We start from the raw sequence: 26,315 nt of genomic DNA on the forward strand, positions 1-26,315 counted from the left end.
GAGAGTGGTACTTTTTTACGAATTTAGAAATGAAGATTTACCTGGTCTGGGGGTGGGATTGAGTTACCTCTTCAGGGTTTTGTTTCCTGATGGACAAGTCGAGTCCTGTAGATGAAGGTGAGTAGGACTTGGGGTTAGAGAGTCCCCTTGGGATATTGCCATTCAGCAGGAGACCCTCTTCTTCCCTGCAGGCCAGGGGCCAAGATTCTGTCTGAGAGAACCTGTCCTTGGAATTAATTAACTCCATTTCATTAGTAAGGCAAATCAACCTCATTTCTTGTCTGGGAAAATTAGAAAACAATTGTGTGGGTAACATTTTTTTTAGTTGTTTTTTTTAAAAAAGCTTTTGTTTCTTGTATAAATACAAGATGGAATCAGCTATAGAAAAGCAGAAGAAAAAATTCTGGAAATCAACTGTTTCTGCTTCCCCAAGGAACCCGTGTATTTTTAGCAGACTTTTTTTTTCTATGTACATGTAGAGATGTATTTACACAAAGGGTAAAACCCACCCTGGTGTTTCTGTTTAACACTTTGTCAGGAATCCATATTCCTGTCAGCATTCCATGTTGGATGAAGCATACTTTTGGCCAGTCCCTCCTTGCAGACCCGCAGGTGGTTTCTGGCTACTCAGCATTAAAATATGCTCTGTGATGAAGATGGCTGGGATGTAGGCTTGGTGTGACTTACGTTCCTCACCCTGTGACTGGGAGCCCTGATGTATGTAGGATCCCATTTCATAAGGAACACATTGCTCCCCACCTCACAGACTGTCAAATGGTACGATGTTATTCTGTCCCTTATGTGTGTAGATTTGAATAGAATCCATTTTGGAAAGTCAAGTTGACCTCCTCATGACCTTGTTCCCAGATTATGAGAATAAACTCAATCTGGAACCTGTAGCTCATTTTCATGATCGACAATTTGTTCTTTGTGTAGGCACATATACGTGCACACACAATTTGACTGTAAGGTACTGTGTGGCTCATGGAATTCAACATCTACCTTGCAGATACATTAGAATAATGCTTTTTGTTTGTTTGGCATTTATTAGGTATACACTAAATAGCAAACATTTTGCTAGGCCTAAAACTGGAGATGTGTAGGAGGTATTGATTATCCTTATAGAACTCAGCATTGAGCGGACATGTAATTGTGAGTTGTGATGCCCATACAGACTGGGATGAGGTGTGGGTGGACCAGGAGGTGACCACCAGCAAGTCCTCTGGGAGTGAGCAGGGAAGGCCTCCCCAGGGCTAGATTTGAGCCAAGACACACAAGATACATAGGGATTTTCTAGTTAGACAAGAAGAAAGGGTGCTCCAGGCAGGCACAGGAAGCAGCAAATGAAGGGTGGTGACTTAAGAGGACCAGCAGTTGTGTCCTGGCAAGCAGACTGGAAGAAAAAAGTCAGATTTTTGAAACCAGAACGCCTGGGTTCAAACCCCATGTCCTTGGATGACTTCCCTAACTTCTCCAGTGAGTCAGGTGCCCTTATCTAGAACAAATAACCCACAACTATTAATTATCTCATAATTAAATAAGTCAATGCATACAGAGCCCTTAGGAGTAGTGCTGGGCACAGAATAAGTTAGCTAACCCTGAGTGATGTTAGCCACTTATTGTTAATTTTGGCAGTGTGACTTTTGAGGAGTTGTGTTGGCCCATTCAGAAACTGAGCTATTGTTGGGACTCATTACTGGGTTATTTCTAAACAAAGGTAACATTAAGTCCTCAGTTGTTTTCAGAGCCCTGGGAGAAGAGAGCTAAGTAACGAATCCATTGCTTGTTTTCATTGTCTGGGCTCTTTTAATCTGAAGGAGTTTAAAATTTTAAAAAGAATCTGTCCCCTGTGGGAGGGGGAACTCTTTCAGGCTCTGGATGGATTTGTTGCCTTGCAACAGACACCCCACAATAGTTACTGGGCAAACATGTTTTTCATGAAAAAGTTGGGACTTCCCTTTAATCTCTGTCCTTCCTGACCTATTGTTCCACCAGACTGTGGAGATTTTGGTTACATTTGGCTCAGAATCTTTTAGAAATATATTTTATCTGCAGTGGGGACAATTATGCAGGAACCGTGAGCCCTTCGGTGGTTATCCTCTCTGCATAAACGAAAAGCTAGATAAATGAAAGCTGTTCCCACCAGGGGGCAGAGTAGCCATGCCTGGCTCTGCTTCTTCTACTCGGATGCCAGACTGGATAAAAATCAGAGATTAAAAATCCCAAGGATGCAAGCCACTGCTTTGCACACAAATAGAATCTGTTTATTAAAATAACAAAAACTTGGTTATTTAGTAAAAATTGCACACTTAAGATAGCCTGGTAGCAAACTGCTTATGTTTCTCTTGTCAAAGCCTCACTTCTAAACAATATTTATACTTCACACTTTATCTGAACTAGTGTCAAAATTGTAATTTGTCCCCAACTCGCAAAACGATCCTTCTGAAATCTCCAGAGTAAATCTGTCATCCTACCTGTCTGTTTCTTCTATAAAACACAGGACTCTGTGCTACTCCCTCCTTCGTCTGTTCAAAGAATACAGTGAAATTGATTAATTGGTAGGAGTTTATAAAGGTTGAGTCCAAATTAGAATTTATTCATTGTAGGAAATCCTAAATGAAAAGTTTCCATTCCTCAGTCTGCCATTTGTTCTCTCTCTCTTCACCTTTTTTTCTGTTTATTAATTTTCACATCATCACCGGTCATTTTATAGGACTGCTCAGAGTCAGAGGTGGATAAATGAAAGAGTTATTTGAAGAGACAGACCTGTGGCTCAGGGTGCATGCATGCACCTCTAGTCCCAGCTACCTGGGAGGCTGAGGCAGGAGGAACACTTGAGTCCAGGAGTTTGAGGCCAGGTTGGGCAACGTAGTGAGACCTCATCTCAAAAATAAGTAAATACAAATAAAGAGACAGACCTAGAAGAGAAGTTGGATTAGAGCTTAATTTATTTTCCTACATGGGTATGGATGGCGTCGATCTCTCTCTCGTTTCCCTCTGCTTGGTATGGAAGATTCTTGAAGGTTGCCGACATCATTTTGCTTTTCACGGGTAAACATTCTAATGGTGAAAGTGCTTTGCCGAGGTGACTCAGCTCTGGAACTGAGTCATCCTTCATTTGGTCCAAGCAGAAAAAGCTTTAAAAAAGAGTGAAGTGTAGCAAGCTTGCAAAACCTCTAATAAATTCGCTCATAATTTATTTGCCTCTTAATTGAAATGTTTTTTGGGGGAATATTTTTGAAGACTAATTATGTGTCTTTACTTTCATACAGAAAACATCTCCTGTAAAGATCTGTAGGTAAGTTTTTAAAAAATCAAAACATCTCTTTAAAACATAAGATTGAACCTCATTTTAACTTGGTTGATAGACTTTTGAAGATTCTGAGAGCTGACAGAGGAATTTATTATAAACAGTTATATATCCCTATTTTATGTCTTATTTTAAAACATATTCTCTCCTCTTCTCTCTCTCTCTCTCTCTCTCTCTCCCCCCAAAATTTTATTCCTAAGGGGAAAACAAAACTAACTCGTGTTAGATTTCAGCTCTTGATGCCCCAAAACTTCGTAATAAGTTGTGCAATATTGGTGGAGAACTGAAAAACATGGAGATGACTTAAATTTTTTAAAAATAATGCAGTTTATTGAGGCTCTAAGATGTTCCACTGTGGGAAAAGCATTAGCCTGTGAGTCCCAGGATCTAAATTGCAGTCCTGGGCACAGCACAGTGATGGTGGGCAAGTTTCTTCCCCCTCTGAACCTTGGTTTCCTTGGCAGAGCATGACTGGACTCTCATACAGGTCTCTCCAAATCTGAATTCTCGTTCTAACTCCTTACCTTGTTCTCCCACCCCTTCCTCCTTCCTCTGCTGTAACTGAGATGCTCAGTCCCACCATAGAAAACCAACAGCGATGCTTTGATACACAGATTTAGGATTTTTGTTTCAGATTTTTCTGGGCTTCCATCCAGCCGCGCCCCCCTCTTTTTTTTTTTTTTTTTGCCTTTATTACAGGCTACAGCTGGAAAGGAAAATGTAAAACAAAATTTCAGGTCTCACCACTTGTTTAAAAGGAGATTCTCAAAGTGTTAAAGAGAGGCATCAAAGCCCCTAATATTGTGAGGTGGCCGGCACCCTGACAGGGTAGATTCCTGCTCAGGAGGTGTGAGCTGCCTGAGGAATAGAAAGTCTGAATTAATTAGTAAGAAATAGAGCCAGAGCCAAAAATTAGATGAAAGAAAAGTGGAGCGCCTGGTAGGTCTCCAGTCCTGATAGGAGCTGGAACTGAACAACTGAACGTGGATTCAGTTCTTTATTCAAGGGGGAGGGCTTCAAAGGCAAGGATAAGGTTTCAGGGGCAGGGGTCTTGCAGCAAATGGGTTGATTGTCATCTTGGCAAGCTACCCCCATCTCTGAGAGGCTGTGTGGCTTCAGTGGGTCACTCCATCTCCAGTGCAATGCTAAACTTAAGACAGAGCTAGGTACGAAGTTACATGAATTGGGCATTCTCAACAGCAGGGTTGCCACTGGGAGTTCCCGAGACCAGACCTTCCTGCCTAATGGCTTCCATGTTGTTTGGGTTCACACACAGTTCACAAATGCTCCCAGCACCCTAATACCTGATACATAATTGCTCAAGTACCATAGGAACCAGGCCCCCGTCTCACCCCCTGGGTATCCCCCCATCTCCTTCATCCTCAAGGGATTTTCTGCATGAGGGGATCTCTAAATGTGCATTCCCTGGGTGGGAAGGAGCCTATATTCCAGAAATCCCTCTACTCCAATAGACACCAAACCTATTAGGATTCTTCTCTTCTCCCACCTAAAGCCTATTGCCTATTGCTGAGCAACCTCAGCAGCCCCCTGACAATCTCTTTTCCACTCACCCCAATCTTTGCCTTGCATTCTCCTCTAGGTCACTTTTGTGTGTGCATTGAAAGCAGGGAGGCTGAAGGAGGAGGGTAGACTGGGTTGGAGAACCTTCTGGGCCTCATGCTGTTCTATATTCTCCTGTCTTGACCTTCCCAAGTCTTGGACCCAAGTCTGAGGGTTCCTCTGTGCCAGTCTCCTGCTCTGGTGCAGCCATCTGGTGTCATTACAGCAGTAAGCACTTGGAATTGGTTAGCATCAGTTTCCAGGACATTGAGATTGTTATTATCTGCTTGTTGAATGTTGTATAGGTATGATATAATATATTACGTGTACAAATGTCTATATCATGTAATATATATGTGTGTATAATCTATGATCTATAGAAAAATATAGATTAATCTATGTTCTATATTTAGATTATGTATTAATATGTGATCTATATAAAGAGCATAGAATTTTGTATGTATGGGATATGTATCAGTATGAGATGCCAATGACAGAATCCCCTGAAAGTGAAAATTCTGTATCCAGTGCTTCTTTTCATGCCTTGATCCTCTGCTGTTTGTCTCCTGATGGAATAGGTCAGTAGTGAGGGCCTAACATTATATATGTTGTTGCGCTTATAAAATAAAAAGAGAAGAGAGACCAAGACTTAATTTGGGTTTTGGGCTTTCTGATGCCTTCTTTTAGGAGAACAGAATGATTGGGGAAAGCTACAGGCAAAGTCATTTTGTATATGAAAACAGAAGACAGATGCTAAAAACCAATGATTACTGAGCCAGCTCCAAATGAACTTTGTGATGAATGAGGATAGTTTTCTGAAAATATCTGATTGGCAACATTATTTTTTGTGCAAGAATTTTTGAAAAACATTATATTGTGGAAATCTCTAAACCTATAAAAATAAGTAGACAGTAATATAAGGAAGTCCATCTACCCATATTCCAGCTTCAATAATTTTTAATTTATGGACCTACCCACTGCTTCACTTCAGTATGACTTTGAAGCACATACTAGCACCATAGCATTTCATCTGTAAATATTTCAGTATGTAAAAGAGATTTTTCTATTTATATAAGAAATAAAGTGTACAGAGAGGTTGCAAGAATATTACAATGAACGCCCATGCATTATTCACTTACATTCACCCAGTGATAACATTTTTCCATTCTCTCTCTCCCCGCTTCTCTATCCTCCCTTTTCTCCCACATATATAATGCATGTCTACACATACCTAACATTACCCAAAACACAGAAAGATATTCTTATTTTTCTGAACCATTTGAGTGTAAATTGCAGAGACCATGACCCTACTCCTAAACACTTCAAAGCATATCTCCTAAAAAAAGCAATCCTTTTTATATAACTGAAGGGCACTTACTAAATTTAGGAAATTGATATCTGATACAATACTGTTATCTAATATCTCAGCCCAAGTTCGTGTTTTTCCAGGATTCCAGTATTATCTTTTGTAGCAATTTCCCCTTCAAGAATGTCATGTCTCTCTTGTGTCCTTTAATCTAAGACAGTCCCTCAGCCTTTCATTGCCTTCACATTTTTGAAGCATACAGGCCTGTTGTGTTTGTGGACTGTAAGTTTGGTTTTGTCTCAGCCTTTTCTCCTAATTCAATTCAGCTTTCACCTGTTTGACAGAGCCTCAAGTGTGATGTTGTACCTTAGTGTGTCCTAACAGGAGGCACAGGGCATTGATCTATCCAGTTATTGGATATTATTGAGTCTGAACATTAGATTAAAGTTGTGTACAAAGGATTTTAATAAGCTTTTTTTTTTTTTTTTTTGTTCATGGTGTTTCTGTCATGATGGTGATCTGGTTGCCTAACTAGACACCCATGTTTTCTGGGGATCTATAGTCAAAAACCTCCTTTTATTAGCTATTTGACAGACACACTGTTTCATGAGTGAGCCAGCTCTGGTTTTCATGTGTCCTGCAAGTGCCCGACTCTGGGCAATGGCTAGCTGAGCTGCAGAGAAGATGTCTGGCTGTCAGCAGAGAATGTAATTGAAAACCACACAGGAGTCAGGGTTCTCAAAGGATGAAGGGGGAACTGGGTTGGTCTCAGGCTCTTTGCCTCCTCCAAACTCCAAGGGATCTGGTCCAACCTCCACACTCTCTGGGAAGGGCTTTGATCTTGAAAGGTGAAGCTGCCTGTTTTATCTGCCTGTCCACAGCGCCCTCTTCCTCTTGGCAGCTGCAGGGTGCCTTCCCTTCAACGACTCCCAGGTAAGTCCAGGTAAACTCCTTTTGCCTTCAAAGAGTCTTTTACTCTCTGAAGTCTCGCATGTGTGCAGACTTTCCTAGTCCTTGCTTTGAGAATGAGGAGGCATTCAGAAGCTCCCAGGCTGGGGCCTTTTGGCCCAGGAGCACCGTTTCCCCCAGGCCTTAGAGGTCTGGCCCTGGGTTTCATGCATTTCATTCTTGTGCAAGTCTGTGAACCTGCACTCCCATGCCTGGGTCGCCCCAGCCTCAGGCATTGAGGCAAAGTTGATTTTCCTGCTCATCGCCAGGGCCTCTGCTGGAAGTGAGTTTTGCTTGATCACCCTGTGCCAAATTGGAGATTTCCTTATGAGGCACTAAGGACCCATCGCATCCCCAGTAGCCATCTCCTTGCTAGGTTTTTCTTTCTTTTCTGCCTCCCTTTCTCCCCCAGCATTCTTAAGTGCCCCCCCCCCCATGCCACCCTAGTATCAGGCTCTGAGACTTTGTTGTGGCAGAAATCAGAGTCTATTCAGTGCAAAGGGGGAGGGAGATGGACAAGTGAGCAGTCAACTAATTATGACAGGGAGACCAGGACTCAGTCCAGAGAGGTAGGGAGGCTATGAAGTACTTAAGAAGACTCAGGGACTTGGAAAATGGGAACAGCTAACAATGATAGGATCCTGCTGTGTGCCGTCCCTGCACCAATTCTTTTTATGCCCTATTTTACTTAAAATTTCACAACAATTCTGTAGGACAGGGACTATTATTATCTCCATGAATAGCTAAAGAATAGTGAGACCCAAAAGGTCACCTGCTAATGAATAAGAGGGGGTTTTAGAATGTAACCTAGATCGCTAGAGCCAGGCACTGCTTACTGAACCGAAATCTGAAAGAATGAGGAAAGTGCCAAAGGGGCCATGGGTATGCTGGGATTTGACTTTAATAAACACCTACTATGTGGCTACCCCATTCTAACTCCTGCCTTCCTGGGACTTCCATCTAGTGGAGGGTGGGCGGAGATGGAGACAGACTGAGAATAAGGAAACTGTAGAGTGTGTCAACTATATGAGGGCTGTGGAGAATAATAGAAAGGGAGAAAAAGAAAGAGTCTGCTTGGCTAGTAAGCAGAGAGCATTTGTTTTGGAAAATGCAAACCATCCTTGTTCTTTGAGGGTGGGGGGCTATAGTCATGACTGGAGGGTTTGTGGGGGCTTGTCATTGAGGTCCTTGAGTGCCATGAGTTTGGATTTGCACATAGTGTGGTGGCAGTGTGGGTAAGCGGGGACGGAGGCCAAGCTGCATCAGGAAGTTGTTGTAGGCTACTGGGTGACATATGAGGGAGAATGGACCTAGACACTAAGAGTACTGGTTTGAAACCTTGCCCGGCACTGTGCTTTGATGACTCAGGTTTCTGCCTGCTGTGCGGATGCTGTTTGTACTCAGAGCTGTTTTTTTTTTTCTTTCTTTATCCTGTATTACAGTTTGATCCAGATGGATATTTTTGGGCTGTAATTCACTTATTCTGTGTAGGTAAGTTTTAACTGAATGCTTACTTAAATATTTGAGGTATGTTTTTTTAATTGGTACGTTATAATTTTACTTAAGAGTGGGATTCATTATGCCATATTTGTGTAAGCACATAATTTGATCATTATCATTCCCGTTGCCTTCCTTTTCTCTCTTCCCCTAATTTTCTAGCTGTATTCACTGATAGTGACTCTGGACAATAGGAAAATTAAATCCAAGGTTAAGGGCTGGGGTTCTAGTTCAGTGGGAGAGCACTTGCCTAGGATGGGTAAGGCACTGGGTTTGATCTTCAGCACCACATAAAAACAAACAAATAAATAAAATAAAGGTTAAATTCCTTTAAAAAATCCAAGTTTAAAATTAAGTGGGCATTTTCTGGATTTGTTTTTCTATTTTGGAGTTTTCTTCAACTATTTCCCTTTCCAATATAGTTCCCTTTCCTCTCTTTCATGATAAACATTGGCTCAGATAGAATGTTGGTTGTTCTTTCTTTAAAAGGGCAGAAAGGAAGGAATCCAAAAGCATATTTTAAAAAAGCAAGCAAATAGTAATAATAATAATAATAATAATAATAATAATAATATCATCAAGTTGGTGTAATAAAAGAACCATCTGATTTTTTTTGTTGTTTTTTGTTTTGTTTTAGTACGGGGGATTGAAATCAGTCCGGAGCACTTAACCACTGAGACAGGATCTCAGGGCCTTGCTAAGTCACTGAGGCTGGCTTTGAACTTTCTGTCCTCCTGGCTCAGCCTGCCAAGCCACCAGAGTTCAGGATTGCGCCAGCACACCTGGCAGACCATCTGATTTTATTTCAGAGTCATATGTTCAGTGTTTCTTGTTTGTAATCTTAGGGGGAATAAACAGTGCCCTGGATTTATTAACACAGTTTAGAAATGTTCAGAAATCCCTCAGTGTTTCTCTTTCCCATGTGCATTGTGTGAAGGAAGTAAAACCTTCCTTTTAATTATATATCTACCTGTGGATCATGACACTTTCCTTGCCTGGTGCTCCCTGTGGGCCACTTGAAGGACTGACTACATTATCACGGAGGACCATTGAGTTCACATCCTTGAGTCCCTCCAATGTTCTTAGTCCTGTCTTGTCAGTGTGTGACCCTCATAGGGAAAAGGGGACCAGGAGCTGTGCTGTTAGGGTTCTTCTCTGCCTGGATTTTGTACTTTCTTGAAAGTGCAGGCAGCTCTTTAAGCAGAATGTCATGTGACTTCATTTCCAGGTGCTTATAAAATACTACGGAAGTTCCAGAAGCCTAGTGCATTAAGGTAAGCTCTGAATGTTTGGTGAGTTGTTTGGTTAAAGGAAAGAGATGAGATCTATTCAGCATGAGATTCTTCCATCTGGCCAGACTCTCTGCAAGTCTGGTTGCAGGAGGGCAGCAGAGAGCCCTCAAAGCTGCCTGTCCTCTTTCTGCCTGCTGCACCAGCCACTCTGGGCCAGGCCCGCTGCCATCTGAGAGGGATCAGCTTTCAGCTATATGTGTAGAGACATGGATCACCTTTCGTTCATGGGCAGCCTTTTAGATAAGAATTTAATGAACTGTATATGATCAGCTGCTTTGGACCCCAGTCAACTAGGTTTTCTTTTTTCCCCAGTGCCTTCCAAACTTGACTCAGTTTATTCCTAGGAGTCTCCCTACTTCTGTTCTTGGATAAAATAAATCCTTCGTTGCAGCAAGCAATGGAGTCCCTTTGGTGAATGTGAATAAAAAAAAAAAAAAAAAAAAAGATAAGAATTGTGGCCTCAGTTGAGGGGGACTAGCCGCCTCCGGCTCTTGGGGCCTGAAGCCCTAAAAAGGAAAGGCCCGAAGGCGGTGGCCTGAGAAGGTCAGGGCCTCTGAAAACTCCCAAGCACCTTTCACTTCCCAAGCACCTTTTTTTTTGAATAAAGTGTTTTTGTAGCAAGAAGCCAGTAGAGTTGTCTTGATAGACAGGATGCCCTTTAAATTTGAATTTCATCTGAGCAGCAAACTTTTACAGTTTAAGTATGGCCCATGTGCTATTTGGAGCATACACTAAGACATTGCTGTATCTGAGATTCAAATTTATTTAAATGCCCTTTACTTTTGTTAAAAATGGTAGCCCTAGAAGCCAGTCTAGTGCCCTGAGATAATTGATAGTCCTTTGAAAGTGGTCACATGCACACGGAGAGCCATCAGCCACACAGGTGAACATGTGTGTGTGTTATGGCACTTAACTACGAACTGTTTTTAAAACAATAAACCGGCGGTGGGGAGGGAGGGAGGGATTATATGCAAATTTAAACATTTTAAAAATAATTCAGTTATACAAAATAAATTTTATAAAGTTATTTCAGGTTAAAAAAAAACACCCTGGAATTAGTTTTGAATATTTTTTATTAAGAATAAAATTTATTAAGAATTTATAAAGTAGTAACATGTAGAAATAAAATTTATTAATAGTGGATAATGACTGTATTATGTTTTTAAAAATTTCTTCTGTTGTTTCATATGTTTTATCTTTTCTCTCTCATTCCTTAGTGACATTGACCAGCAGTATTTAAACTATATATTCAGGTAAAATATAATTTGCATTTTTGAAGTACCAATGCATATTCTTCTAGAGCTAATGAATTTTATTTTCCAGTAATGTTTTGATTAGAGAGCAAATGGGGCTGCCAGGAAAGGAAGTTAAATAATTTGTGAGATGACCAGAGATGGGAAAACCAGATAGTTGTCTTGCCCTTAGACCAGGCCTCCATCTAGCCCTGCACTTCAGAGGGCCACATTCCTCCCCTTGGAGGCTAAGGGACATTTCATACAGACCCCACAACTTCACTTCTAGACTGTGCTCTACGATCCCCTACCCAAATGGCTCCAAGCTCCCTTCCAGGGCCTTCCAGGTCTGTCTTCCCAACTTGTTCCTATTAATGGATGTCCTAGAGAGGCTGTTACCAGAATGGGATGCAAACAGAGGATGTCCTGTTCATGTACATATGCGGAGAATTCTTGGGGAGCAGGAAGGAACCTGGGGTGCAAAGAGAAGAGGGCACATTGGGAACCCAGAGCCAGAGGCCAGATCTCCCCATGCTGCCACCTGACACAAAGTTCCAAGCATTCTCAGAATTCTAAATTAAAAAAAAAAAAACTTTATTATTTAGTTGTAGTTGGACACAATACCTTTGTTTTATTTATTTATTTTTATGTGGTGCTGAGGATCGAACCCATGGCCTCGCTGAGCCACAACCCCAGCCCCAGAATTCTAAATTTTAATCTAGATTCCAGGTTGTTTTCAAGGTGTATTTGTTCAGGTAGGATCAAATTTGAGGTTTAGTTTTTGACTTTTAAATTGGTATGTGGACTATTGTTTGTACCCTTGTCTGAGCCAGGCTAAGGATGGGGTCTCCCTGCTAAATAGTATAGCTGGGACTCATTCTTGGATCTCAGTAGCCTCAGTACTAGCCCTTTGGCCTCCGGGTCTTGGGAACTGAAGGCCTAAAGAGGAAAGGCCTGAAAAGGTCAGGCCCTCTGAAAACCCCCAAGCACCTTTCACTTCCCAAGCACCTTTTGTTTTTTGAATAAAGCATTTTGTAGCAAGAAGCCAGTAGAGTTTCCTTGATAGACAGGATGTGCTACCACACAGACCTGAGAAAGAAAATGAGGTTTGCTGCTGGAAACCCAATGTTGCCCAGTGTTGTGAATTTTAGTGAAGAGGGCCAAGGTTGGAGATGTGCCCCACCACTTGGTCATGCTGATTTCTGGAGGAAGTTACTCTACTTAAAACATTCAACTTGAGCTGTGTTCTCCATGTGCAGAGGATGCCCGTAAATATCCTAGTATTTATTAAAATGCCTATGTGAATGTAAGACACACCCCACGCATTGCTGTGGGCCACCTTTGTGCCCAGCAGCAGTCAGTCACACTCTGCTCAGACCCACCAGATCTTTCAAGAGATTTTTCTGAAAATACAGAAGGCTATTGTTATTTAAAATACTTCCAAAGACTAGGGGTGAAGTTCAATAGTACAGCACTTGCCTGGCATGCACAAGGCTCTGGATTTGAACCCAGCACTGCAAAACAAAACAAAACCAAGTTTCTAAGCCATTGTGCCATTATAGGCAATTCTTCTGTACAAAACATATAACCAGATCGCACGGCAAAGGAATAGAGGTATAGAAAAATGAGCCTCTGTTGACCCTCAGTTCTTTCTTCTGACCTCTCCCTCTCCACCTGGAGTGAGGATATTTATTGCCTGTGATCTTGGTACTCCCAGCTTCCTGGCTGAGGCTGTGGCATACCCTGCTTAAGCCGTGACTGGTTCCAGGTTTTTTCTGGTACAAGTGATAAAGATGTATGAATCAGAATAAGTACCACTATTCAATTTCCCCTTGGCACTGGGTGCTGAGGGTATTGGTGTCCAGAAATCTGCAATCTGCTCAGATTTATGGTTTGTCCTTGTTGGGGCCAGCCTGGAGTGTTGCATGCCAGGGTGAAAAAATTGGTTTGAACTCTAGATATTTTGAGAAACGCAAACCGTTGGATGGTTCTCTGCCTTTGGCAGACACTCCTACTTCACTGAGGATGTATTTGCTCCCTGACCCTGACTTCTTGATGTTTCTAATACAGAGAATAAGGAACCACGTAAGGGGAAAGAATGAAGGAAAAGGTGAATGGGAAAGCTGTCCACAGGCTGAGCATAAATAAATTGTTAAAATTGAATATCACTTTGCTCTGCCTTTTGAGGAACTTAGACAATATGTAAGGAATGAATGTTATAGAATGACCTTGTAGTACCAGTTCTTTTTTAACACGAGGCAGATACTGATTTCTCTGTCTATTAAATAGAAAATTACCATAATGTTGCTCATTTATTCTCCATCTCCTTATTTTCCAGATGCAATTTTGTGTATGTGTGTCAAAGGGAAATAGGTATTCTCTCTGGGGTATGAGTTAGAGAAACAGAAAAAAAGTATTGGAATTTAGCATATGTAGATTATGGTTTCTTCATGTTCTCTCATTTTATTTCCTATGAGTATAGGGATGTTTCAGTTTCGTTTACCTGTTTCTTCTTAGATATTAGAACAGTGCCTGACATATATTAGACACTCAATAAATATTTATTGATTGAGTGAATTTTAAAAAGGCCTGCTATTTGGCCTTTTATGTTAGTATAATTTCCTCTTTAGAATTTACATGTAACTTATGATCTTAGAACTATTGGGGGCTTCAATTTATATTTTTCTTCTAATGTATTCCTACCACAGATAACCTAGAGGTAATTAACTGCATTATAACACATATTGATCCCTGCTGTATGCATGGCACTATATCCATGTAGGTACTTGGGATTGAGAGATGAATAAAATATAGTTCTCGCCCCCAAAGAGGTCACAGCGTAGGAATTAGGAGTGGGTTAGCATTGTATTTGCAAATTTCCAGACAGGAGTTAGAAGACCAACTCTTTCCCTTAATTATTTCTACCCCCTAATATTTTGGAGTGACCCTTATGATGGGAATTGGGGAACCATGGCAGGCCCTGAGAGATATTTTGGGATGGAAAGAGGTGCTTCATATCCTGCAATAGGAGGAATTTCTTCTGCTCCTGAAGTTATAAACAAAAGAGGATCCAGGGAGTTCAAATAATGGCATATGAAGAGATTACAAGTTTTCCAAAAAATGACAAGATGTCAAGTGAAGACTTACAGAGCCCATGTGAAGGACTAATCATTCCTCAGTCTCCAGTCTTGTGTAGTATGTGTACTTTTCAGAGCTACAAGTAAGCCCTGTCTTACAAACCGACAACTTCTATAGGATCCCCATAATGGGCTCTTCTCCATTGTCCTCCCAAGCATCCTCTCCTGCTCCTTTGCCAGCTATACTGCTACTGCTCAAGGGGACACGAGAAATGGGCTTTCAAGGCAGAGCTCAGGAGAAACAGAAATGGTGCAGGGAGATAGCCCTAGGAGCAGGGCAGGGCTGACAGTCTAACAGTGGTTTCTGCTCACGGCCACCTTCCTTAGGACTACCTACAACGTCACCGCTCGCTGGAGATTGCCTATTGTGATCCTCGGTTCCAGTGCATTTTAGAACTGCCTGGGCCATCATGGAGAAAACTTGTCTGGACCCTGCCCTGGGAGATTTTGATATAAACCAGGATGCTGGACTAGTCTGATGTGCAGCCAGGGTTGAGCCAGAGCAGGCCATTCCACACATTTAAAAAAATTCCTTCCCATAGTTAGATGTCAAGTTTTATTCCTAACCTCTAACTAGATCGACTGTCTGGATGGCATGGAGTTTTTGTAGAGGAGGCTGAAGAAGGGAGAATTCAGTCCCCTGCAGTGGGCATTGGACAGCATGCAGGCACCATAGAGGGGTGCAGGGATACAGAAGTTTCCAGAGGGGAAGAATGGGGTGCCATGGTCCAATGTGGCTCACATCAAAGAACATTCCTCCATCTCCTTTCCAGACCCCCTCCCCGCCCCTTCTGTGGACATCTATTAAACTTCAGTCCAGGTAGTTTTCAGCTGTGGTTGGATGGATCAATTTGTGGGCAGGTTGGAAATTTAATTACCTTAAACACACTTCACTTTATGGAAAAAGGATACTCAGTTCACATAGCTCAGTGGCTAGCTTTTAGATTGCAACCTATTTGTAATGTGGAGTGCCCTTGGTTTAGCTCTTAAATACTCTGGGTAAATTAAATGTGATCATAGTTATGGTCAGCCAGGACTGAGAAAAGTGACATCATTGGTCCTCAGGTGGGACAGGAGACCTTCAGTCTGTCCCAGGAAGATTCAGCCTTCTTGCCAAAACATTTTAAGAGATTCTCACTCTCTGAGTTGGGCTTAGGCAGAATGAGACCAGTCACTATAGAAAATTTGCTTTCAGGCCAATTGAACTATTTCCAAGTAAAATGGATGGAAATGTATGGTTTTGTATCCCCCCCCCTTTTTTTTCTTTTTTGTGCTGGAGAAACTTTCTTGACTACTTTGCTGTGTCTTTTTTCAGTGTGGCGTTTCTGGCATTTGCAGCTCACCCCACAGGTAAGCCGTCTGGGGTGTTTGTGGGTTGTTTTACATTGACCCTGTTTAACCCAGTGTTCTGAGCTTGGTTGTTATCTCTGAAGACATCCCAAAAGAGAATATGGTTACCTTCCAGTATGTCACCCTGAGAGTTAAAAAAATGGTCCACCTACTTGAATTTGCTCTTAATAACCCAACACAGTGCGCCTGGGGATATAGCTCAGTGGTAGAGCACTTGCCTAGCATGTATGAGACCCTGGGTTCATTCCCAGCACCACAAAAATTAAAGTTAAAAAAAAAAAAGAGACCCACTGTGACTTTATTGCCCAGGAATTTTTTCTTATCTCTGATGCATTTTATTGTCTGTGTTTTCATCTAGTGTGGTCTCAGATATATAGCTGAGTCTGTTTATTACCTGCCAAGTAATCTAGTGCTTGTTTTGCCCTCTTCTAAAGTCCCTTACCCAAGCATACAGAATTGCTGTTTTGGTGCTAAAAGGATTTGGTGAAAATACACTCTCTCTTTGAAATGTGCACTTGTCAAATACACTCCATTTCTAGCTGACCTCATTTTGTAAAGTTTTTATCATACATCATCATCTAATTTTCTGAATACTGGAGTAAAGAAGTCAATTTTAAAAGCTTATTTTCACCCTGTTGCGGCCTCAATTACTCTGTAGTTGCTTTTCAGATTGAGGAATGAATTACCTGGATTCCTGAATTACAATGCTCTATTCCAACGTGGGTTGGGTTTGGTTTGTTTGTTTGTTTTACTTTGAAAGGCTTTGGAGTCATATTAGTCTATTTTCTGTGGTTAAAAACACAGTACCATAGATGGGATAAATTATAAAGAAAATAGATTGCTTTGGGCTCCCGCACTGACTCATGGTTACAAGGCCCCATCTGATGACAACCTTCTTGCTGACAGAGTCCTGAGATGGCACAGGGCATCATATGTTGAGATGACACCAATGGAGAATGGTACACATGTGTCATTTCTCTTCTTATGAACACCAGCATTCAATCATGAAGGCCCCACCTTGATGACCTTATCTAATCCTGTTTCCCAAAAGCACACATCTAGACATCATAGTTGGATTAAATTTCCTCTCTCTCTCTCTCTCTTTTAAGTACTAGGGATTAAATCCAGCTCCTCCTGTGAGCTATGCAAGTACTTTATTACTGAGCTAATTCCCCAGCCTCCTCTTTTATAATTTTATTATGAGACAGGGTCTTACTAAGTTGCTATTGCCATGACCTTGCAATCCTCCTGTCTCAGCCCCCCCCAGGTAACTGGGATTCCAGGTTTCCAGGTGTGCACCACCACACCAGCAGTTTCCACCCTCCTAAGACCTCACAATGAGAGTTTGACTTCAAAGTGAGTTTTGGAAAGGACAAACCGTATTCCAACCACAACAGAGGTTGTAAAAAAGTAGTGTCTATGTGTGATATGAATGAAAATATACATCTTACTGGTCATGCTCTTTATAGCATGGTAGAGTGTTGGAAAGAGCATTGACTTAGAATTGGAACATCTTAGGCTCCCTCATGAGTGACATGAAGACTTTTTCCCCCCTTTTTTTGTAAGCAATAACAACAACAAAAAAAGAAACTAATGTTTTTTGACTACTGACATGCCTGAAGCACTACCTAAGTCCTGGAGTCTCTGTTTTCTCATGTCTAAAATGAGAAAGGCGGGCTGGATTCTTTCTAAAGCCTTCCCAGCTCTCACCCTGTGCTTAGTGACAGCATTGTGTGGCAGTGACAGCTTCCATTGGTGTTTTTAGCTGCTTTTAACTGATTGAGCTAGTTTCCTCCATAGTGACCTGGAGTAAGGCTATTGGATTATAAATGCTGTGTCTGAGCCCACTCTCCTAAGGATCATTCAGATCACTTTCTCTTAATGCATTACTCTCTCCATTCCCACTCACTTTTGTTTGCTCTTTCCCACAGCCTGGGGACATCTCAGACTCTGAGGTTTGCTCTTGAGTGTCCTCCCCACTGTCATCTTGAAAGCCTATCCTTTGTACAATAATAAATCCTATGAAGCCATGCTGAACCCTAAGCAGTTTCTATCTACCCGTACAGCCGGTTATCTGCCTTCAAATCCTGCCTCTCATCATAGCGTCAGTCACCTGGCAGATGTTTTAGGATTCTCTCTCTTTGAAATGTGCACTTGTCAAAAACCTTTGGAAAGTTATATTTACTGATTCTCCTGATTTACAGGTTCATTTACTTCCTGAATTATTTGTAGGGGATGTGGGTAAATAATTTTTTACCTAAAGAGATCATTTTGCCCTTCAACTAAGAGATTATGCTGTTCCTCTGTCAACTCATGATTAGCAGAGCTGGAAGGAAGCTTAGCAGTTATCACAGGTGCTTCCAGATTTTACAAGTGAGGAATATGCAGCTCAGAGGAGTTAAGTGATATGACCAAGATGATGCAGAGCAGGTGCTTAGCAGAGGGAAAAGCACTTTTAGGTCTCCTGACCCTGCTGCCAGGTTTTTCTTTTTGATTACTGCTTTTTTCACTGATTCTATACTTTATTATAAAGTGTCTCAAGCAAGTGAATACTTTTGTAGGACATTCCTGGTTTCTTTCTAGAACTTCTCTTGATGTGGGAAGCATTTTCTCCACCAATTTCCAAGCATGGTGGTTGTTGGTAATAGTTTATCTGAAAAGTCCAACTTTTCACCTTGAGTTATTATTAAATTTTTAGGCCCATATAAGAATATCTTCATGCATTGTTACTCTTTGGGAACACAAAGTGGTCAGCCACCTAATATTGTTGAATAGTTTAGACAGAAGAATAATTTAAAATTGGCATCAATCTCTTTTATGAGGGGATACAATGTTCTGGAATTAGATAATGGTGATGCTTGCATGTTTTAGCTAGATTTTTTGCTGCTGTGACCAAAACAGTTGGCAAGAACAGTTTTAAAGGGGGAAAAGTTTAAATGGAGCTCACAGTTTCAGAGGTCTCAGTCCATAGCCGGCCAGCTCCATACCTTTGGGCCTGAGGTGAGTCAGAACATCATGGCGGAAGAGTGTGGCAGAGGAAATCAGCTCAGGACCTGGCAATCAGGAAGCAGAGAGAACTTTACTCACCAGGAACAAAGTTTAAATCCCAAAGCCATGCCCCCAGTGACCCACCTTCTCCAGCCACACCCTACCTGCCTACAATTTCCACCCATTTAATCCTTATCAGTGAATTAATGCACTGATAAAGTTAGGCTCTCATAACCCAATTATTTTACCTCTGAACATTCTTGTACCGTCTCACATATGAGACAACAGTTTGGGGGAACACCACATATGGAAACCATAACATTACATAGTTCTGTGAATATATTATAAACCACAGAAAAGTACACTTTATTTGTTTATTTTGGTACCAGGGATTGAACCCAGAGGTGCACAACCACTGAGCAACATCCCCAGCCCTTTCTATTTTTTATTTTGAGACAGAGTCTTACTAAGTTGCTTAGGGCCTCTCTAAGTTGCTGAGGCTGGCTTTGAACTCATCATCCTCCTGCCTCAGGCTCCTGAGTTACTGGGTGGCATGTGCCACCACGCCCATCAAAAGATATACTTTAAAGGGTTAAGTTTTATAGTATGTGAATTATATCTCAATAAAAAATATGTAGAGAAAAATAAATGTCTCTGATTTGAGAACCTGTTTGGAACTTAATTATGCTAGAAGAGGATCCTTAGAAGGATTAATTTTCCTTCAATCATATTTTTAGGGGCTGTGGAAGTAGCTCAGTGGTAGAACACTTACCTAGCTTGTGTGAGGCCCTGGATTTGGTTCCCAGCACTGAAAAAAAAATACACATATACACACAATGTTATACATATTTAAGTATATAAATACTTCTACATAAAAATATGTAAATGATACTTGCCCCCCATTCCTTCTCCTTCAGGCTTCTAACTCCTTGCATGGTAAATGTTGAGGACTGATCTGCAGTAAGCAGCACAAGTGAGTCATGGAACCTGTGGGCTTCCTCAGAGAGAGCCTTGGCACACTTCTCTTGAAGGAGTCCTTTCTGCAAGTTTGGTTTACTGTGACTTCATGCTAGCTGAGGCAGATCATTGAAGAGGCTGGTCATTGAAGAAGCTGGATTTAGAAATTTGAGCTTATGAGAAGGATTTTGCTGGGTCAGTGATAGTGGCTGTGCCTCTTATGCCAATTAGTAGCAGAGACCTTGGCTTCTGGTGCAGTAAGTAGCTGAGGTTCCCGAGCAAAAGCATACCCTAATGCTATAGGACTCAGGAATCCTACAAGCCTCAGTGGCCATCATAACAGGGCTTCTGCAAAGGCCTAGGGAAGGTGAAAGGACACTCACAGGGTCCACACAAAGTCCAAAGACCAAGCCACACACCCAAATCTCATGCAAGAGATTTATTGTCAGTAGCATGAGGCAAACCAATAAGGCTGTCCCTTCAAAGAGAACAGCAGATGTCATGGCACTCAACAGAGCAGCTTTATAGCCCGCAAAGAGGAATTTCCTAAGCTGCTTAGGAGTTGTGTCATAAGCTGGGATGGCGTTGAACGATCGTTGATCGTTCAGCAGGTACACTTCTTACGGGAAGTTAAGCAGCATTGCCTCAGAATTGAAACTTCGGAGCCTCTAGATAAAATGGCTCCTGACCAAAAATGGTGAATCTGATGCCAATATTGATTTGATGCCAATAGAAGGTCAGTGTGGGATGAGGTACAGATTGGTGACAGCCTTCCGGAAGAAGCTGGATACTTCCAAGTATACCAGTACCAAGTTCAATATTCAATCCTTGAGAACTCCAGGGAAACACTTCAAAGCTATGTAGTCTTCTGTGTGTGTTAGGTAATATAAAGGCATGTTCTTTTTATAAAGGTGCTCTGTGTGTGATCACTGAGGTCACCTTTATTGCCTTCTTAGAACTTTTACAAATTGTGTGTCAAGGTGCCTTAAAGGTATATCTACTTTTCCTTTCACTTCTTATCAGGGGAGTGCCACTGATTGCAAACCTTGGTAGCTGTGGGGTCTGTTCTTGAGTGCTTGCATGGATGAGGACCATTGAGTGGTAAAACAATCTTGTCTGGAGTACTGAAGCTTCTTTTGAAATCGAAATGAAAAGAACCTGTCCAGGTCTTGAGCACCATTAGTCTTTAGAAATTCTCAGGGCTGCCTTAGTCAGCATGGTCTATATAAACAGTGTCCTGCTCTCTGATATCATGCAATACATAACCTATGCAGCTGTCAGCAGCAGCCCATGGCTTCCAAAAGTTCTCAGAAAGGCCCCCAGGGAGAAGTCATGCTTAAGTTGGGTCCCACTATGGTATCCCCTCCAAAACTCATGTGGAAAAAAAAAAGTACCCAGGAATAATGAAGTGCTTGTCTTTATTTGTTTGTCAGAGTAGATAACCAAAGCAGATAGATATTAAAGTAGAAATTTGGTGTGTGAGAAGACAGAAGCTCAGGATCTAGAAGACTCCTTGGGAGTCCATTACCCTGAACTCTTTGATAGCTCCTAGTAGCATTTTTTCATGGTAATATGCAGCTGATTATAAAGTTTTGGCAGACAGAACAGCTAAGCAGGATTAGTAGGTCTTGTATGTATTTTATTATTATTATTATTTTGCATTACAATTCTTAATACACTTTTATACCACAATTTATCATATCTCTGGTTGTATATAAGGTATGTTGACACCAAATTCACATCTTCATACATCTTGTATGTATTTTTAACTTTGTAAAAAAGTACCAGTGTTCCAAACTATTTGTACCATTTGTCACTCTCACCCAGTGGTGAGAGTGTGAGAGTTCCAGTAGCTGCACATTCTCACCAACACTTCGTGTGGTCAGTCTTATTTAAGCTCTTCTAGTGAGCCGAGGTCTCTGCATAGGGCTTTAGACTAAGCTTCTCTCCTCCCTCACTGATAAGTGAGTGGAAAGACGAGCTTCCTTGTAGATGAATCTTTGGGGTATGTGGGATCAGGTAGACAGTTCTCCATGCCCTGGACTCTGAGCTTGCTTCTGGGTGGGCAGAATCCATCACTTCTTCTAGCCTCACTATTCCTGTAGAGGTCAAAAGGCTCTCAGAATCTTGCTCAAGAAGAATCCCTCCTTTCCTCTTAGACTGTTTTAACCAGTAGTAGAGAGATTCTTCCTAAGCTTAAAAACTTACACTTCATATTTGTATGGAGGCCCCTCTTCTGTGGTATTTGAGAGAGAATTTCAAGGAACCAGAGGAACAAGGAGACCACAGGCCTCTGACCTAGCCATCAGGGTGCTGCTGCCTCTGTGTGAGATAAAGCAAAAAGCAGGAATCGCTCCTGGGAACCGACCTCCCATTCTTCTGCCAGTTCTGATGACTGAAATGTGGTGAGAGGAAATTCTCTCCATGTTCAAATCTCAGTCTCGAGCATGGCAAGACTGGGCCACACCTCCCACCATGGCAATTTTGTGCTCTGTGATCTTCAGAGAAGTGGGATTCAGTCCCCCACTCAGATCAGCAGAGTTTGCAGTGGAGCACAACGGTGATGGGTCAACTCAGACTGGATGGCGTCACCTCATGTTGCTGCCACAAAGCATGTTGACAGCTCTCTGGCTTTGTGCTCATGCCGTTCAGCTCTACGTGAGGCGGTGCAGTGTTGGCTTGAGAAGGTTATTGCACGTGCTCTTAGGCTTCTGGGTTGAGCTCTGGTGGACTTGGACCTGGCCAGCAGCATGCTGCAACCCCTTGAGGGGTATTGATGGCAGAGTCACTAATCTTTGCTGTTTAGGGTTTCTGTTTACAAGTGCCTCAGGGCAGGGATGTGGCTCAGTAGAAGAGCACTTCCCTGGCAGGCACAAGGCCCTGGGTTCAATTCCCAGTACCACAAAAAAGAAAAAAAAAAGTGCTACTTGAGTAAAAGAAAAAGGAGCATCAAAGGAGAAGCATCTGGAGTCAACTGGAAATTGAGGACCATATAGCCAACTGGAAACACATTCTCACCTGGGAAAACAAGCAATCCTCAGACCTTACAGTTGTCCTGGGTTCAGTAGGGCCTGCTTGTGTCAGGTGAGGGGCGACACAGTGGCTGCAGAGATGAGTAGGGTGTCTGCTCTCAAAGATTTCCTAGCTCTAGGAGGTGGGACATGAGTGACTTCAAATAAGTCCAGTGTGCAAAATATATGAAGGTGTTAGAAATGGCTCAGCAGTAAGGGCAGACTCTTTTATTATTTTTTTCTCTCTCAATTTTTGGGATCCATTTTCAGGATCTGGGTGAGGGTTACTATCTGACAATTCCCTGAGAACTGTGATTTATTCCTTATTTTTCTCCCTCCCAGTCTCCCATTCCTCCCATTCCTCTGCCTTTCAGACCCCTTTAAAGCCTGGGCCGGGTTGTAAAAATTGCCAACATGCCCGTATGTCCTGTTTGCCCTTCTGGAGTGCTTCCGATAAAAGACTGGGTGCCAAGAGGAGGCATAGCCTAAGGGGTCTCAAGGTCCTGGACGTAATTGCTCACCCTCTCTGTCATTCCTCATTATCATACTGACTGCGATATACTTCCTCTCACACTGAGAGGGAAATTGGGAAAGAGCCAGGAACCAACAGCTGCTGAAGGGACAGAACCAATTCTCCATGGACATCCCTTCCGCATGCCTGAGCAGGGGCTTTGGCCACTCTTGAGGTCCCAGTCCCCAGGGTTACTTTGGCTGTTACTTCAGCGGGGAAAGGGACCTCACAATACAGCCATGCCCTTCACGAACTGGAGATATGATCTGATGGTGTCATTTCCAAGTTCCTGGTTAGACAGCACAGGTATTCAGTGGCATGATGGCCCAAAGAGAACAAGATCTCGTCACCTCCTATCAGTCTTCATGAAAAAAACCCAAGAAACCCTTTAAGTTAAACATATGTATGTGCATGAACAAATGAAGATAATAGTCCACTATTAAAAAAAAATCTTTCAGAGAAATAGAATCCAGAACTTTCTTCCCAATAGATGGTTGAATCATCAGAGATCATTTAGATCTTTGAGGAAGTGTAGAAGCCCATGTGTCTTTGGTTCTGAAATTCTTGATTAGCAGGTCTAGTGGTGGAGGAAACACAGCCTGCATGTTCCACTGCTATTCGATGTTCCATGAATATTTAGAAAAATCAGCCCTTTCATTCCAGTCCACCCAGAACTGAGATCCAGACCAAGGGCCAGGGGTCTGGAGGGCCAGGCTCCTGCAGACTCAAAAAAAAAAAAAAAAAAATTCCAGATTTGGAAGGATTAAGCTATCCGCTGTGGAAATGCTTAATTCCTTTTCTCAGGACATTTTTGGAAGGCTTTCTGCTTTTTTAATCTCCTGACTTCTTGTTTGTGACTAAGTTCAAATTCCAGAGAGGGAAGCCGCCAGTATGTGTGATTATTTCCTCTTGCACCAAGTGGAACTAAAAGAATGAACTTACTTCACAAGAAATAAATGTACCCTTTGGACCTTAAACTGAAATGAGTTGCACAGTCAGTCTGGCCCCAGTGCTGCTGGTGCAGTAATTAAATACGAAAATGCAAAAAGATGTCAGGAGAATGCATTCACAATCTTTTTTTAGACATAAAACAGAAAAATCAAAAAGAATCTTAAGAGACTTTCCCCTACCACACCCTCCCTTGTGCAGGGATGGCTGCCTGGTGAAGAGAAAAGATTTTAGAGTTTGAATTAATTGGGGTGCACATTCTGGCTCCACAGTTCAAGAAGTATGCAGTCTTAGACTCTCCCTTCACTTCTCTGCACACCAGTTAAAATGGGGACCATAGAATCCCATTGAGTTGTTACAAGGATGGAAAGAGATAAAGACAGAAAGCTTTTAGTGTGGGCCCGTGTGTGAAGATGCTCTTGCTATGACATCATCGTTGTTGTTGTTATTATTATCTTATTAGAAATCAGAGCCAGTAACAGAGTCCCTAGGAATGCCATAGTGAGGCTGCTCAATGTGCAGGGGCTGCTGTGCCCAAGACCTTTGCCTTGTGTTTCCTGGGGCAGCTGGAAGAGGGGCATAAGGGCATGAGGACTGTGGGGGCCATTGTTTCACTATTGCTGTGCTCCTCAGGTGACCTGTTCAGCGTCCTGGACTTCCCGTTCCTGTATTTCTACAGATTCCATGGCAGCTGCTGTGCCAGGTAATGTTGAACTTACAAATGTGTATGCTTTCTGTGCAATCAGCTGTGACTTTGTGAAGTTCAGGGTCACTGCCAGTCATAGGAATAAGTGGCAGAAGCCAGTGGTGGTGGGTGCAGTGGGAAGCAACCTGCTTGTCCCCTGCAGGTTGTTCCTGGAACCCAGAGATACTCAGGGCTGGCCATGTCCAACAAGGACCCCTGACCTGCAGATGTCGCTCAGCCAGGGTGGTGGTTTTCAAATGTGCTGAAGAGTGGGGCTTCCCCCACTCTTTTCCCTTCATAAGCAAATCTCATAGAGGACTTTAAAATAAATATATATATATATATATATATATATATATATATATATATATATATATATATATATATTACATATTATATAATAATGTATATAAATTTCCAAGTATGTAAATATATATTTTTCTTTTTGAAAAGTATGGTGGTGCCCACCTATAATCCCAGCAACAAGGGAGGCTGAGGCAGGAGGATCTCAAGTTCAAGGCCAACCTGGGAAAGTTAGATTGTGTCAAAATAATAAATAGAAAGGGCTGGGAATGTAGCTTAGTGGTAGAGCACCACTGGGTTCAATCCCCAGCACCAAAAAAAAAAAAAAAAGTTTGCAATTTTTATCTTACATATCAATATATAATATATATATATTTTAATATATTTTGTGGTTTTGGGAATCAGATCCAGGGGCAATCTACCACTGAGGTACATCCCTAGTCCTTTTTAAAAATCATTTTTTATCTTTAGTTATTTATTTATTTTTCAGTTTTTTGGTTACTCAGATTTGAACTCAGGGGCACTTGACCACTGAGCCACATCTCCAGCCCTATTTTGTATTTTATTTAGAGACAGGATCTCACTGAGTTGCTTAGCACCTCCCTGTTGCTGAGGCTGGCTTTGAACTAGCCATCCTCCTGCCTCAGCCTCCCACACCACTGGGATTACAGGTATGTGCCACTGCTCCCAGCTTATTTTTTATTTTTAGATAGGATCTTACCAAGTTGCCCAGGCACTCCTCAAATTTGCAATATTTCTGTCTCGGCTTCCTGAGTCACTGGGATTATGAGTGTGCACCACCGCTCCCAGCCAGAACTTTAATATATTAAACTGATATAACTGATTCAGTTCAAGGGAAAATTTGGTTCCAGAAGCCCACCCGCTCAGCTTCCACTTGGGCCTCCCTTTTACTCCCAAAGGCAGACCCTAGAAACCGCCATTGAATCCTGAAACTTTTAGAAACAAATGTAGAAATCAGTGACTAGATGTCTAGACAACAAGGTGATCATTAGTATTTGACCTTGGCAAGGAGTTGGGGATATAGGTGAATCAGATGGATTTATCCAGACACACAGAAGTTCATTCCCACCTTTTCTGGTGGCAATCCTAAGAAGGGGAAGACTTCTGTGGGAGGTCTCAAAGCTTGTATTCTGGTACAGTGGGAAGAGCGAACTTGGGCTGAGCCCCAGGACTGCTACTTACTAACTTTGGGCAGGTTACATCAACTCTTCTAAGTCTTAGTTTTCTCATCTTTTCGTATATATCAGATCAAATATATA

General features: G+C 42.0%; 1 protein-coding gene across 5 annotated transcripts in view; it reads left to right on the forward strand.

Moving 5' to 3' along the window:
- Tmem241 (transmembrane protein 241) overlaps nt 1-26,315 on the forward strand; it is a 117,664-nt gene that overhangs the window by 42,243 nt on the left and 49,106 nt on the right. For all 5 annotated transcript variants that reach the window (XM_027935678.2, XM_071602858.1, XM_071602857.1 and 2 more), the window contains 7 exons: nt 3,273-3,298; nt 7,058-7,109; nt 8,567-8,615; nt 9,850-9,895; nt 11,131-11,166; nt 15,598-15,632; nt 24,681-24,750. In XM_027935678.2, the coding sequence (XP_027791479.1) occupies nt 3,273-3,298; nt 7,058-7,109; nt 8,567-8,615; nt 9,850-9,895; nt 11,131-11,166; nt 15,598-15,632; nt 24,681-24,750 (314 nt within the window). The remainder of the gene's footprint in view (nt 1-3,272; nt 3,299-7,057; nt 7,110-8,566; nt 8,616-9,849; nt 9,896-11,130; nt 11,167-15,597; nt 15,633-24,680; nt 24,751-26,315) is intronic.

This window comes from Marmota flaviventris, chromosome 16, assembly GCF_047511675.1.
Source record: "Marmota flaviventris isolate mMarFla1 chromosome 16, mMarFla1.hap1, whole genome shotgun sequence".
NCBI classification, from domain to species: Eukaryota; Metazoa; Chordata; class Mammalia; order Rodentia; family Sciuridae; genus Marmota; species Marmota flaviventris.